Here is a 14,143-nt window from a genome sequence, read left to right on the forward strand (position 1 = left end):
AATAGGATGAAAACAGAGAGAGAGGCAATCCATAAGAGACTTTTTAATAATTTTTTTAATGTTTGTTTTTGAGTGAGAGAATCCAAAGCAGGCTACAGGCTCTGAGCTGTCAGCACAGACCTGATGTGGTTCTTGAACTCACGAACCCAAGATCATGACCTGAGCCAAAGTCAGACACTTAACCAACGGAGCCACCCAGCTGCCCCCATAAGAGACTCCTAAATACAGAGAACAAACTGAGGATTGCTGAAGGAGTGTTGGGTGGGGGATGGCCTACGTGGGGGATGGACATTAAGGAGGGCACTTGTTGGTATGGGCACTGGGTTCTCCTGAAACCAATACTACCCTGTAAAATAACTAACTTGGATTTAAATAAATACTTTTTTTAAAAAGATGCATATATCTCTGTGGAAGTTGGTTTGATTCTGTAGGTTATAGATTCAAACTGAGGATACAGGGACCCTACTCAAAATCAAGATTGTAGAATTAACTTTGTGTCATTATTTGGGTCATACAGTATATAGGATTTATCATAGTATGTTACTGTAATTACATACGAACTACACCAGGACATTAATATAAATCTACTGTAAGGAGAGGAACATGGTCTTAGAGGAGGATGACACTCTCTTACCACCTCTGTGACTTGTGCCAGATTACTTAACTCTGATCTTTGTTTCCTCAATTCTAAACTGGAGGTAAGGTTTCTTCTTTGAGATACTAATGAGCCTGCACTTAGAATATTTACACTTTGGTTGGTTGCCACATTCATTCTCAAAGAGTGAAAGTTTCCCCCAATCTGAAAATGGTTTGCATTTTTCCAGATTTTCAGTGTTTAGACACATAGATACTTAACATTTATATAGTACATATGCTTTAAAAAGAAAATCCCTCGGTTATAAAAGGCAAGTTTTAATATGGTTTAATATAACATTCCCTTGTAGTACAAATTTCTATTAAAAGGAAGAAACAAATTTATATGGATTTTCCATTGTGGTGATAACTTGAATTAAACATAAGCTGCATTTTTTTTCTTATATATAGTCTTGTTGAAAATGTTTGTGACTCCCTGAAATGTTGCTGTTTCATAGATAGAATATTTTGAACTTCAATGAGAATTGGACTGATTTTATGTGTCAAAAAATACTGATTAGATATATTCACAGAATAATTAAATCAGAGGAATGTTCACTCTACCTAAACGTTTTTTTCCTAAGGCTCCAAATTAAAGTTACCTTAAAATGGCATCTAGATACGTTTTAATCTTTAGAAATCTTATTCTGGGATCTGCATGGAGTTTTGGTAATCTCATAAATGTTTTATTTTCCTGTTGGCCAGGTACTTCTGAGTCCCACCCCTTGGTTACTGTAATAATCTGTCTTAGATACTGCAGTGTATTGCTCCCTACCTTAGCTACAGTTAAGTTGTGGCTTTAGAGTTCTCGTTATTTTTCATTCCTTTTAACCTTTCTATCAGTATGTGCCATTCATAACAGAGCAACATGTGAGAGATGTTAGTAGTTCTGATTGGAGTCGAAGTAACAATAAGGAAAGACCCCTGCTATAGGTCTCCAGACACTTGTTTCAATTCAGGTGTTTCCCCTGTCACCATGCAACCTCCTGTGGTAAATATGACTGACTGCTCTTTTTTCTTACGGTCTTTTAAGCAAAGTAAAGCAGCAGTTCGGCTGAAAGAAGACATGAAAAAGATAGTGGCGGTGCCACTAAATGAGCAGAGAAGTTCCACGTATAAAAAGCTATTTGGAGTCAGTCTCCAAGACCTTCAGCAGCAGGGACTCACTGAGAACGGCATTCCAGCAATAGTGGGGAATATAGTGGAGTATTTGACGAAACATGGTAAGTTATGTTTTAATTCTGGTGTTTTTACAGTTCTCGCATACAAGAAGAATGTTTTTGTGTGAACTACTTCACAGTGTATTAGAATAGTCCCTAAAACACCTTAATTAGGATACAAATTATGTAATACGTCTTTTCCCTTAAAAAAGGACATTAAGAGCATTATTACTGCTTAATATAATTTTGGAAGTACTATTCAGTTTACCATGGACCAATTTAATCGTTGAGATTTCTAGTTTGGAATGATCCCAGTTTTGAGGTCTAAAATACACTGTTCTAATATTACTAGTGACTTCTCTTGATTTCATTAAATTCCAACTGATACTAATTTTTAGTGTAATAACACTTTTGGAGTATCTTTTTCAGCTGAGGCCAATCATGAGCTTACTGGATGCTTTGATTGCTTTCATAGCTCAGTAGGGATAGTTTAAAAAGGTATGATATATAGCCTATTATGGGGGGTCATTTACTTTTGAAGTGATATAATTAAGCATGTAAAACAATTGGAGAATACCATAGTTCATTGAATGATAAAAAGATAAATCTGTTATTGAGAGCTATCTTACGGCTTTTTAAAAAATGATCTTATTTAAACGATGTAAAAACCAGCATAAGTAGAAATTCTTTCATATCCTCGATATTCATGCTTTTCAAATGAGGGTGCAGTATTATGGGAACACCCCAAACTGCATAATAAATATCAATAAGCTTTAGAAGTTTTGAGAAGGACGTATTCTGAGGGAAAAGCTTGGAATTTTCATTATTGTCTATACTGAAGCAACATTTCTACATGAAAGACTCACTGCAGAGTAGAGCTGAAACTTAGTTGGAATTTTTAAAGTTAAAACTTGAGACTTCAGAGGTATTCTGTACTTTGTGCAGTTTGCTTCCTTATCTTCTGATGATTATGAGTCCATCCCCCAGCCCCCACCTGCCGCTAAGATCCTTCACTGGGAATACGTGAGAAGCACAGTGTATCTGTTCCTCTGTAGGAACGTGAATCAACTTGTGACAGGAATGGTATGGCACGTAGTTCAGACCTCAGAAGCTCAGGTGTTTGTGTTAACTGAAAAACAGCTATTTGCCCAGGTTACTAGTTATGTAGATACCAAAATGATATTTTGTTCTGAAGACTGAAGAGCCAGGCTTGCATGTTTACTTCATAGGAGCTATCTCTGTATTTTTAGAGGATGATAAGCTACAGACAGGTAGGATTCTTAGAGAACAGCTCTGGGTTTATAACAATACTTTAAATAGGTTAAACAAAAAAGGTGCCATAGACATCATGGCATGACGATGGGACCTCAGCCTGAGGATCTTGAAGACAGGTTATATTAATTTAGGATTTTGAAGGACTCAAACACTCAGTATTGATTAAAACTGTGTCCTACTGATTTAGATACAAAGGATCTCTAGGTAATTAATTTAATCTCTTAAATAAGGTTGAGTATTATTCATTTGGATACCAAAGTGTGACTACTTAAAATATTTTGGTTTTAGCATAGTCAGTGTTCTGATCTTTCATCCAACAATGACTAATAACCTCTTGGGATTACTCTTATGTAATAATCACTTTTGTTTTTAAGTTTTAAAAAAATATTGAATAGTTAATATACTTATGTAGTACAAAATACAGGAGGACATAGAATTTATTTATTTTTTTTTCAGTTGGTTGAGTGTCTGACTCTTTTTTTTTTTTAATATATGAAATTTATTGTCAAATTGGTTTCCATACAACACCCAGTGCTCATCCCAAAAGGTGCCCTCCTCAATACCCATCACCCACCCTCTCCTCCCTCCCACCCCCCATCAACCCTCAGTTTGTTCTCAGTTTTTAACAGTCTCTTATGCTTTGGCTCTCTCCCACTCTAACCTCTTTTTTTTTTTCTTTTTCCCCCTCCCCCATGGGTTCCTCTTAAGTTTCTCAGGATCCACATAAGAGTGAAACCATATGGTATCTGTCTTTCTCTGTATGGCTTATTTCACTTAGCATCACACTCTCCAGTTCCATCCACGTTGCTACAAAAGGCCATATTTCATTTTTTCTCATTGCCACGTAGTATTCCATTGTGTATATAAACCACAATTTCTTTATCCATTCATCAGTTGATGGACATTTAGGCTCTTTCCATAATTTGGCTATTGTTGAGAGTGCTGCTATGAACATTGGGGTACAAGTGGCCCTATGCATCAGTACTCCTGTATCCCTTGGATAAATTCCTAGCAGTGCTATTGCTGGGTCATAGGGTAGGTCTATTTTTAATTTTCTGAGGAACCTCCACACTGCTTTCCAGAGCAGCTGCACCAATTTGCATTCCCACCAACAGTGCAAGAGGGTTCCCATTTCTCCACATCCTCTCCAGCATCTATAGTCTCCTGATTTGTTCATTTTGGCCACTCTGACTGGCGTGAGGTGATACCTGAGTGTGGTTTTGATTTGTATTTCCCTGATAAGGAGCGACGCTGAACATCTTTTCATGTGCCTGTTGGCCATCCGGATGTCTTCTTTAGAGAAGTGTCTATTCATGTTTTCTGCCCATTTCTTCACTGGGTTATTTGTTTTTTGGGTGTGGAGTTTGGTGAGCTCTTTATAGATTTTTGGATACTAGCCCTTTGTCCGATATGTCATTTGCGAATATCTTTTCCCATTCCGTTGGTTGCCTTTTAGTTTTGTTGGTTGTTTCCTTTGCTGTGCAGAAGCTTTTTATCTTCATAAGGTCCCAGTAATTCACTTTTGCTTTTAATTCCCTTGCCTTTGGGGATGTAGGAGGACATACAATTTAAAATCTCTCCCTCCAAAACCTGTCCCCTGATCATTCATTATCAGTATTACTTCCCAGTAATAGTATTGCTTCAGTAGTGTCTGATATATTCCTATGAAGATATTTTATGAATATATAATCATATATGCATATCTTCTTTTTTCCCTTTGAACATAAATATAGCATATCATCCATACTGTTATGAATCTTTATAGAAAGTCATTTAGCAGTATATTGTGGAGATCTTTCCATATCACATAAAGAGCTTTATTCATGTAATTATTTTTTCCCCTTGTACAATGTTTGACTATATGTATGTATTTCTTTAAGCAGTCACATGGTGATGAATATCGAATTTTACCCAGTCTTTTGCTATCTATAAACAATGATTCAGTGACTAAACTTTAACATGTGTCATTTCAAGCACTATGAGTGTATCTGTAGACTCCTGGGTCAGAGGATATGTGCATTTATAATCAACTCTAAGAGTTGAACGAGTTAAATTCACAGCATCACTGTATGAAATTTTGACAAAATATGAATTAGATATTCTATTTCATCTTACCCATAGTTCTACCTTAACAGGGTGTATTCAGGTAATGCAAACTAAATATTTTAATGGGCTAAATCATTCATTCTTAATTAGGAATGTAAAATAGAAAATCTATTCTTAACTAGAAATGGAAAATAGAATTTCTAGTGGAATATTTTCAGAATATCCATTCCTTGATGATAGTTTAGATCCATGGAATCTGAATCTTGGCTTGGCAAGCTAAGGTAGGTAGGGCACCTACCCTATATTTTGAAAGGCCACATAGTTAATTACTGTGTAGACAACTAAAAGGTCCTTATTGTGTCTGAAACTATCATGTTAATAAACCAAAACCCTTGTATAAGTTTGAAGGGTAGTATAAAGTTTGTGAGCAAGATACTTCAATTAGTTTCATTAATTTTTTTTTACATCAATAGATATTTATTGTGTATTACTGTGTATTACACAATATAATAGGCACTCCGTCAGGAATGATTGGTTGTATCATTTAAGCCTAGGTAGATACTGGGGTCATACTTTGATGTTTAATATAAATGGAGACCTTTAATAACTTCAGGGAAAACTCTTTGTTATAAAAGAATTTTAAGGGGGCGCCTGGGTGGCGCAGTCGGTTAAGCGTCCGACTTCAGCCAGGTCACGATCTCGCGGTCCGTGAGTTCGAGCCCCGCGTCAGGCTCTGGGCTGATGGCTCAGAGCCTGGAGCCTGTTTCCGATTCTGTGTCTCCCTGTCTCTCTGCCCCTCCCCCGTTCATGCTCTGTCTCTCTCTGTCCCAAAAATAAATAAAAACTTTAATAAAAAAAAAAAAAAAGAATTTTAAGACAAAAAGGGTTTGTTAAGGTTTATAGGAAGGCTTTTAAAAAGACTCTGAACTTTTTTTCTTTACATATTTTGCCTTTAAAAAAATTTTTTTTCCATTGGAAGGAAAATATTACAAGTTATAAGGCATATCATTTTCACACTATTTTAAAATAACTAATCTTGTTGACAATGTTACTGGTGTCCTTTAGCATGAAGATACTGTGGAATGTACCATTTAAATAGTGTAGGACTCTCCGTCTACCACCAGGTGGCAGAATATGCTCATGTACTGTCCTAGTACTTTCTGGGCCAAAGTGTTCCAGTTTAAAAAAAAAAAAAAAAAATTGTTTATTTTATTTTTGAGAGAGCACGAGTGGGGGAGGGGCATAGAGAGAGGGTGACACAGGATCCAAAGCAGGTTCCAGGCTCTGAGCTGTGAGCACAGAGCTCGACGCGGGGTTCAAACTCACAAACCATGAGAACATGACCTGAACCAAAGTTGATGCTTAACCAAATGAACCACCCAGACGCCCCCCCCCTTTTTTTTTTATTTTTTTTATGTTTATTTTGCAAAGCATGCCAGTTAAGCAAATTCTGACTTATGGCACACTTAGTTTCTAACGACGTATGCATACTATTTTGAAATAAATACCTCAGTTGTATGGAAAAGTGACAATCAATGATGTAGATACATTTTAGTTTATATAATTCTTTCATTTTTAAACCAATAATTAAGTTATTGCTTCATGATGTTTATCCCATAACTCCTGAAATCAAATATAAAGGAATCCCAGAAATAGAGGAGAGTAACTCCACAAAGCCTTCTAACATCTCCTTCCTCTAAACATTTCTTTTAAAATCATTATTTCCTAAGAATTTAGAGTAGGAAAATTGAGAGATTGCATAATCTGATAAGCCTCATGGGTACTGGATATATTATAAATCCATAAGGGGCTTTTTAAGAAACTGTATGGATTTTTTCCCCAGAGTATAATGGAGCCTTGTCCAAGGGTAAATTGTCCCTAGTTGATAATCACTGGGTATAAGAATTGTTTGGGTGAGAGATGTTTTTGAGGGGAGAGGGTCATACAAACAAATGAAATAGGGTCAGAAAAAAATAACTGAGAAGCATTAAGTGATTTCCATTTATACCTTATCTCTCCACCAGGAAAGGCCAGTGGGATCAGGGACCTTGAAAACCAAAGCTAGTTCTTGGAGCTGGGTAGTTATTTTCGAATAACTGGAAATATTTATTTGAGGGAAGGGTCAAAAAGCCTTGTTGGAAAAGAAAACCTTAAGGTCAAAGCTAGAAAAACACTGTGAAATCAGGTCCAAGAGGCATTTGCTGGCCAAGAAAAAGCTGCAGAGCTGGGTAGATACAGGACTGGGATGCAAAACTCTAAATTTTCATGATTTGGGCCTTGGGATGGGATTCTCTTTTGGGGGTGCTATCTGCTTGATGGCAGTACACAATTGTGAAGTTATAGATAAAGCTGGTAGAATGGAAGAAATAAACCTTGAAAGCTTTAAAAATGAGTTAAACGGGAAGTCTCTCAATAACTGATATTCTTCAATATTCAAGAGAATGTCATATCATAATAGTTAACTGTTGCTGTGTAACAGATTACCCCAAAGCACAGTAGCTTTAAAACAGCAGTATTTATTATCTCAGTTTCCGTGGGTCAGGAATCTGGGCACGGTTTAGTTGTGCTTTCTGTCTTAGGGTCTCTTATAAAGCTGCAGTCATAATAGTACTTGACTAGGAGAGGGTTCACTTCCAAGTTCACTCACGTGGTTGTTAGCAGGATTCAGTTCCTTGTGGACTGTTGACCTGAGGGTCTCAGTTACTCACTGGCTGCTGTCCAGAAACCACCCTCAGTTCCTTGCCACATGGACCTCTTCATAAAATAGCTAACAAAATAAAAAGCAGCTGATTCATCAGAGTGAGCAAGCCAGCAAAGCCAGAGAGTGAGAGGCGTAAGATGAACATCAGTCTTTTATAACCTAATTTCAAACACAAGATTAGAACCTTAACATAATTTTGTTTGTTATATTCTGTTAGAAGCAAGTCATTAGATTCAGATCACAGGCGAGGGGAAGGGATTACACATGGGTGTGGAAACCAGGAGATGGGCATCACTAGGGTGATTTGAGAAGCTGCCTACCACACATGCTGGCTGGTATTTCCTCTCATTACATGGTGCCCTGGTCATATTGGTTGTTAAAATACTTCAAATATCCTCTCTGGTTTCCCAAACTTTTGTCAAAATTGGAGCTAAAATTCATGTCAACTTTTGATATCCAAATTATAAACACACACACACACACACGTGTATAAATATGTGCATATATGTATATGCACATATAGGTATAAATATACATACATATACATTATGCAGATATCTTGGGGCTCCTGGGTGGCTCAGCCAGTTAAGCCTCCCACTGTGGCTCAGGTCATGATCTCATGGTTCGTGAGTTTGAGACCCACGTCAGGCTCTGTGCTGACTGCTCAGAGCCTGGAGCCTGCTTCAGATTCTGTGTCTCCCCTTCTCCCTGCCCTTCCCCTGCTTGTACTTCGTCTCCTTCTGTATCTTAAAAATAAATAAACATTGAAAAAAATTGATAAAAAAATAATAAAATAAATGCAAACATCTTACCAGCCTATGAACTCTGTAAGGATAATGGTAGTGTTTGAATTTATTTTTTCAAAGATTTTTTTTTAAGTTTCTTAACACAATGCTAAGTACTCATTAAATATTTTTTAAGTTGACGGGTTCATAAAATTTTTTATCAAATTACAAATTAAAATGAAATTAGCTTTCTTCTTTTTCTTTAGAAAGAATAATACAACTAGCATGTAAGAGAAAGAAGCAAAAGCTGATATAAACAAACAGCTCACATCTGAATAATTCTAATGGGCTTCAGTGCCCTAAGTCACTGCTAAATTTCACCGTTAGACTCTCAAAAGAAGAGTGGTGCAGTTGAGTCCTTGGGTTGCTCTTTACTAGAAATATTGTTTCTTATACCTTCAGCATGCCTCCACAGGCTGGCTTACTTTCTTACATGGTGTTCTGTCTCCTTAAACCCCAGTACACTGAGCTGGAAATCATTACCTTTCCCCTGAACCTGGTACTGTCTCTCACCCCCACTTCACCTTATCCTTCACAGTGCTTTTTCCTGGATTCCTGGTTTGTAAACCTTAAAATTACCTTTCAACTCTTCCTTATTTCCTTTTTGTACTAAGTTACCAAATCATCCTTTTTCTCTACTTTTCACTTCCTTCCCACCAGAATCTGTCTTACTGCCTTAGAGTAAAATGTGGTTCCCTAAGGCAAGCTTTCTGCCCTCTCCATTCTCTACTTAGCTAGCAAGATCCTCCTTACCCCTTGATTTTATCATGTTCCCCCTACTCCTTAATGCTCTCATGATAAAGTCTTCGCTTGTTTTTCAAGTAGGCTCTATGCCCATTGTGGGGCTCAGTCTCATGACCCTGAGGTCAAGGGTCACATGCACTACCAGCTGAGCTAGCCAAGAGCCCCATGTCTTCACTCTTGAACTTGATATTTGTGGCTCTATCCCATTTCTTCCATTTTATTACCCTATTACTCTTTGACAAAAACTCTCCACATTTTCATCTGTTTGTCTTCCTTTATGCTGTCCTGTCTCTGCAATTCATATATTCATTCTTTTTCAGGGATGAATCACAGTTTTCTGTGTCCTGCTCTTTAACCCTTTGAGGGCCCTTTTTAGGAAAAAGAATACAAAGTTAAGAATACACAATTAGGGACAGAACATTGGAAAGAGCCTAAATAAATGAGGGGCCCTGAAGCTTAAACTGCATTAACTTCACAGTTCATCAGCCCCAGTCTTCCTGATGCTTTCGCCAAAGATGGTGCACAGCAGCCAAAGGCTCTTTTATGGAGGCTTCTCTGCTGCTCCAGCTGACAATAAGATCCCCCATCAATTGGGGGACGGCAAGGATCTTGTCTTATACTACTTTATAGTCTCATAGAGTGTTATCCTCTGAATTTAGTGATTACAAAGGAAATATTTCTTATTTATTACAAAGGTAATCACATACAGTTAAGTTTCTCACATACGTGTTAGTTGTTTTTTGTTGTTGTTGTTGTTGTTGTTTTTTCCACATAGTTGTTTTCAAAATGCTAAGGTGCTGTTGGAGCCCAGGGTCAGTTTCTGTTATGTACTACAGAAGGTTATAAATGCAGTTTCTTTGTAGAAGAGCATTTGTTCTAGGTTTCTATGTGTCCTAACCTTATTTTTAGAGGTCAGCTTTTATCACAATCCTATATGATCTTTTTAGTTGATACATAGTAGATTTGACAGTTTATTATTCTAGCAAAGCATCTTTGTAAAATATTAACATCTCCCAGTAGGTGATAATTATTTGGAAAATCCTGCACTGAAATTTTTTTCTGTTGTTGTTATGGTTCTTTAGAGTTTTAGTGTCTGTTTGCGAGAGACCTCTATTTCTTTTCTTGCATGTCTGCTCACCTGCCCCAGGACTCACCCAGGAAGGCCTTTTTAGGGTGAATGGCAACGTAAAGGTGGTGGAACAGCTCCGATGGAAGTTTGAGAGCGGAGTGCCGGTGGAGCTCGGAAAAGACGGGGACGTCTGCTCAGCAGCCAGTCTGTTAAAGCTCTTCCTGAGGGAGCTGCCAGAGCGCGTGATCACCTCGGCCCTACAGCCTCGATTCATTCAACTCTTCCAGGGTTAGTGCACTTAAATACGTCCAGCACTTCAGGCGGCTTTATGTTTCGGTTAAAACTAAGCCTTTAAATATTAAACACCTAAATTTCAAATATTAAGAGAAACTTTTAAATATTAGTGGTTTCTCCACAACATCCATTTTTCTATTTTACTCTAGGCCCTCATTTTCTACCCTAAAATAATACTAAACGGATTATGAAATGCCACCATTAAGTGTACTAATACTGAAAAACTGTAATGTTTGTGGGCCAGAGAAATTCTTTTCTGGCAAGTAGCTATCATAGAAGAAGTAGAAATAAGGCATTAAATTCTGTAGGAGATATTAATTAAGTTGTATTTGGTTAGTGACCTTTGAGACTGGAGGGTCAACAGTGAGCTGTGTTTCTCACCTAAGCAAGATTGAGTCCTAAAACAATTGTGTTCCTTTTACACAGCTGGAGGAAAATTGATTTTTGATTGCATGATGAAGTGATCTTAAGTGAAGAAACTTCATTTTTTTTTTGTTTTGGTATTTTTATTTATTTTTTTAATTTACATCCAAGTTGGTTAGCATATAGCACAACAATGATTTCAGGAGTAGATTCCTTAATGCCCCTTACCCATTTAGCCATCCCCCCTCCCTCAACCCCTCCAGTAACCCTCTGTTCTCTATATTTAAGTCTTTTATGTTTTGTCTCCCTCCCTGTTCTTATATTATTTTTGCTTCCCTTCCCCTATGTTCATCTGTTTTGTATCTTAAAGTCCTCATATGAGTGAAGTCAAGGTAGTAACTATAGGCATAATCATTATTTAGTTCTCCTTCCTAAATATAGTAAGAACAATGATTTAGTCTTGAAAAGCCATTTTATTCTTATTTTTGCCAAGTTAGAGTGAAAAAGAGAAAATATATTTGTAAGAGTGTTAATTGCCAGATTAAAAAGGATGTTACTTAAAGCCACATTCCTCTAAAGTAGCAGAGTAATTATTCTCATGTAGTATATGTACTAAAGAATGGGTATGCTAGAAGGCCATGTTGTACGTTGTATTCTATTTGAAAAATCATGATTATATATGAAAGTACAAAATACAGAACCATTTGTTCTGGTTATTTCAGTATTTTAAGCTTTCTATATCAGTAAGTGCAAGTGCCATATTGGAGGCTTGTTCATTAGAAACTGAACTTTCTGAGGCACCGGGTGGCTCAATCGGTTAAGCTTCCTACTTCGGCTTAGGTTGTGATCTCACAGTTCGTGAGTTCGAGCCCCTCATCAGGCTCTGTGCTGGCAGCTCAGAGCCTGGAGCTTGCTTCAGATTCTGTCTCCCTCTCTCTCTCTCTGCCCTTCCCCAGCTTGCACTCTGTCTTTCTCTCTAAAAACAAACATTAAAAAAAAAAAAAAAACAACTTTTTCATGTTTACATGTGTGAGGATTTCAAGGGGGTAAACATTACTCCCTAAATGATTCTGGTAAGGAACATATTATCCTTGTCATGGAGATATTAAATTTCTGAAAATCATTTAAATATAATTAAATGATTAAATATAAATGATATAAATATATAATATAATATAATATAATATAAATGATAAATATAAAAATAAATGATTAAATAATTAAATAAATTTATGAAAATCATTTAAAAATAATTGCTACAAAAGCTAGTTGAAGATTTAAATATGTGCTTTATACAAAATAATTAAGAATCAAATATATAGTATTAAGAATCTTTATTAGTATTATTTCTTAATATTAGATACTAATATTAATACTTGTGAATACTTGTGAATTTTAAAAGGTTTTATCACGTTTCTTAGAACAGCTTACATTTGATTAGGAGAATGCACTGTTTTATTTTTATTAATTACATTGTAGTGATATTTTGTAATAATTTTGGTCTTTGTACAATATGTTTTCATTCATGACCTCTTTCCCTGATGGCCAAAAAGTAAATTCTGTCATTTTAAACGTAAGACTGGCTATATACTCAAGCAGTTGTGTGATTATGCACAAATAACAAATTCTAAATGGGGCAGAGACCCTAACATTTGCCTTAGTGGTGGTAGTCTCTCATTTCCTGAAAACCTCTGGGGCTACATCTGATAGGTTCAATAAAGGAAGTATTAATGAAGGTACCTACTAGTGATAAGCTGCTAAGTGAGGGGAGGAAATAAAGTATGCTTTAGGTATCAGACAGTATAGCCTCTTGAAAATAAATTTTTCTTTCCTAATTCAGGTGGTGGAAAAAGAAAGAAAAGCAGTGGTGCTTCTGTTGGTTTCTGCTGTATACGGTATTCTTAGAGAAGAGGGTACACGTGACAACAGGTCGCTCGAAAGCTGGAAGAGGCAAGGCTCTTCACAGACTCAGTAAAGGCAGAAGTTACACTTGGCCAGTTATAGTCTCCTCTCCCCTTTTTCACTAGACATTATTTTGATAAAACTTCGTTAGTAAAAACTACCTTGCTTTTATATTTCAGTCCTCATGACAACAGATTAAGCAGCTTTTAGATTCTGTCACAACCCTCTGCCAGATTTCTTTTCTAAAAAGTGTTAAGGGCCTTTGAGTTCTATCCTGTGTAAAGAGCAAGCTATTTGATCATTGAATATACTTAGTTTTCCAGATCAAGATCCTCTCTTTCATGCTTTACAGAATTCTGGAGCCTCAACTAGGTATTTTTTCAAGACATTGAAGCTAAACCAACAGTTGCATTGAGGATAGTCTGAATGCTGCATGGAAGCATCCCTGCTGCTCTAGGTCATCTTTTGATCATGTAAACCAACAATGACCTCTGGGTGGAAGGACACCATTGAGATTCTTTCACTAATAACAGATTTTCAACTTTAGACTTGACTGAGGTCTGAAGTTCTGAGATTCTATTTTAGGTTAGCATACCAAGATTTCTGCATACCAGATGTTTATCAAAAACTTCCAACTAAAGTTGATGTCTGCCAGAACCTTTTGCTTGAGTCAAAGCCCTGGTTTAGACAATTCACACTGAAGAGAGGCCATAAAGGACTTGAGTGATCATCCTTTCTTGTTGCCATGTTAAACTTCCCTCCCACTGCGACTACTCACTTTTCTTGATTGAGGTTTTAGCTTAATTGCCTCAGCTTGGCAATATTCCATTTTTTTTTCTTATCCTTATCTTGGTGGGCCAGTAACATGTCTAGTTTTTATTTTAACAATTGCACATATGTTTTGGGAATAGATGTGGATTGCAAGCAATAAAAAGGTTTTAGGATACCATTCATTTCATTTAGGATTAACTAGAAACCCCTTTATCTGAAAGTTCCCTGTTAGAAATCTTCTGTAATATAAATACAAGTATCTCTATCTCACAACAAATTTTTTTTTCTTACTTGGTGAGTTGGAATTGGACCAGTCCATCAATATTTATTTAGTACCTTCTACTTGGATACAGAATGATACCAAGAAATAAAAGATTAAACATCCTGACTTCAAGGAGTG

General features: G+C 36.6%; 1 protein-coding gene across 1 annotated transcript in view; it reads left to right on the plus strand.

The window, feature by feature from the left end:
* FAM13A (family with sequence similarity 13 member A) overlaps positions 1-14,143 on the plus strand; it is a 341,975-nt gene that overhangs the window by 29,837 nt on the left and 297,995 nt on the right. The window contains 2 exon segments of the mRNA XM_043572193.1: positions 1,667-1,856; positions 10,492-10,701. Coding sequence (XP_043428128.1) covers positions 1,667-1,856; positions 10,492-10,701 — 400 coding nt within the window.

The sequence above is a fragment of the Prionailurus bengalensis genome, chromosome B1 (assembly GCF_016509475.1).
Source record: "Prionailurus bengalensis isolate Pbe53 chromosome B1, Fcat_Pben_1.1_paternal_pri, whole genome shotgun sequence".
Classification (NCBI taxonomy): Eukaryota; Metazoa; Chordata; class Mammalia; order Carnivora; family Felidae; genus Prionailurus; species Prionailurus bengalensis.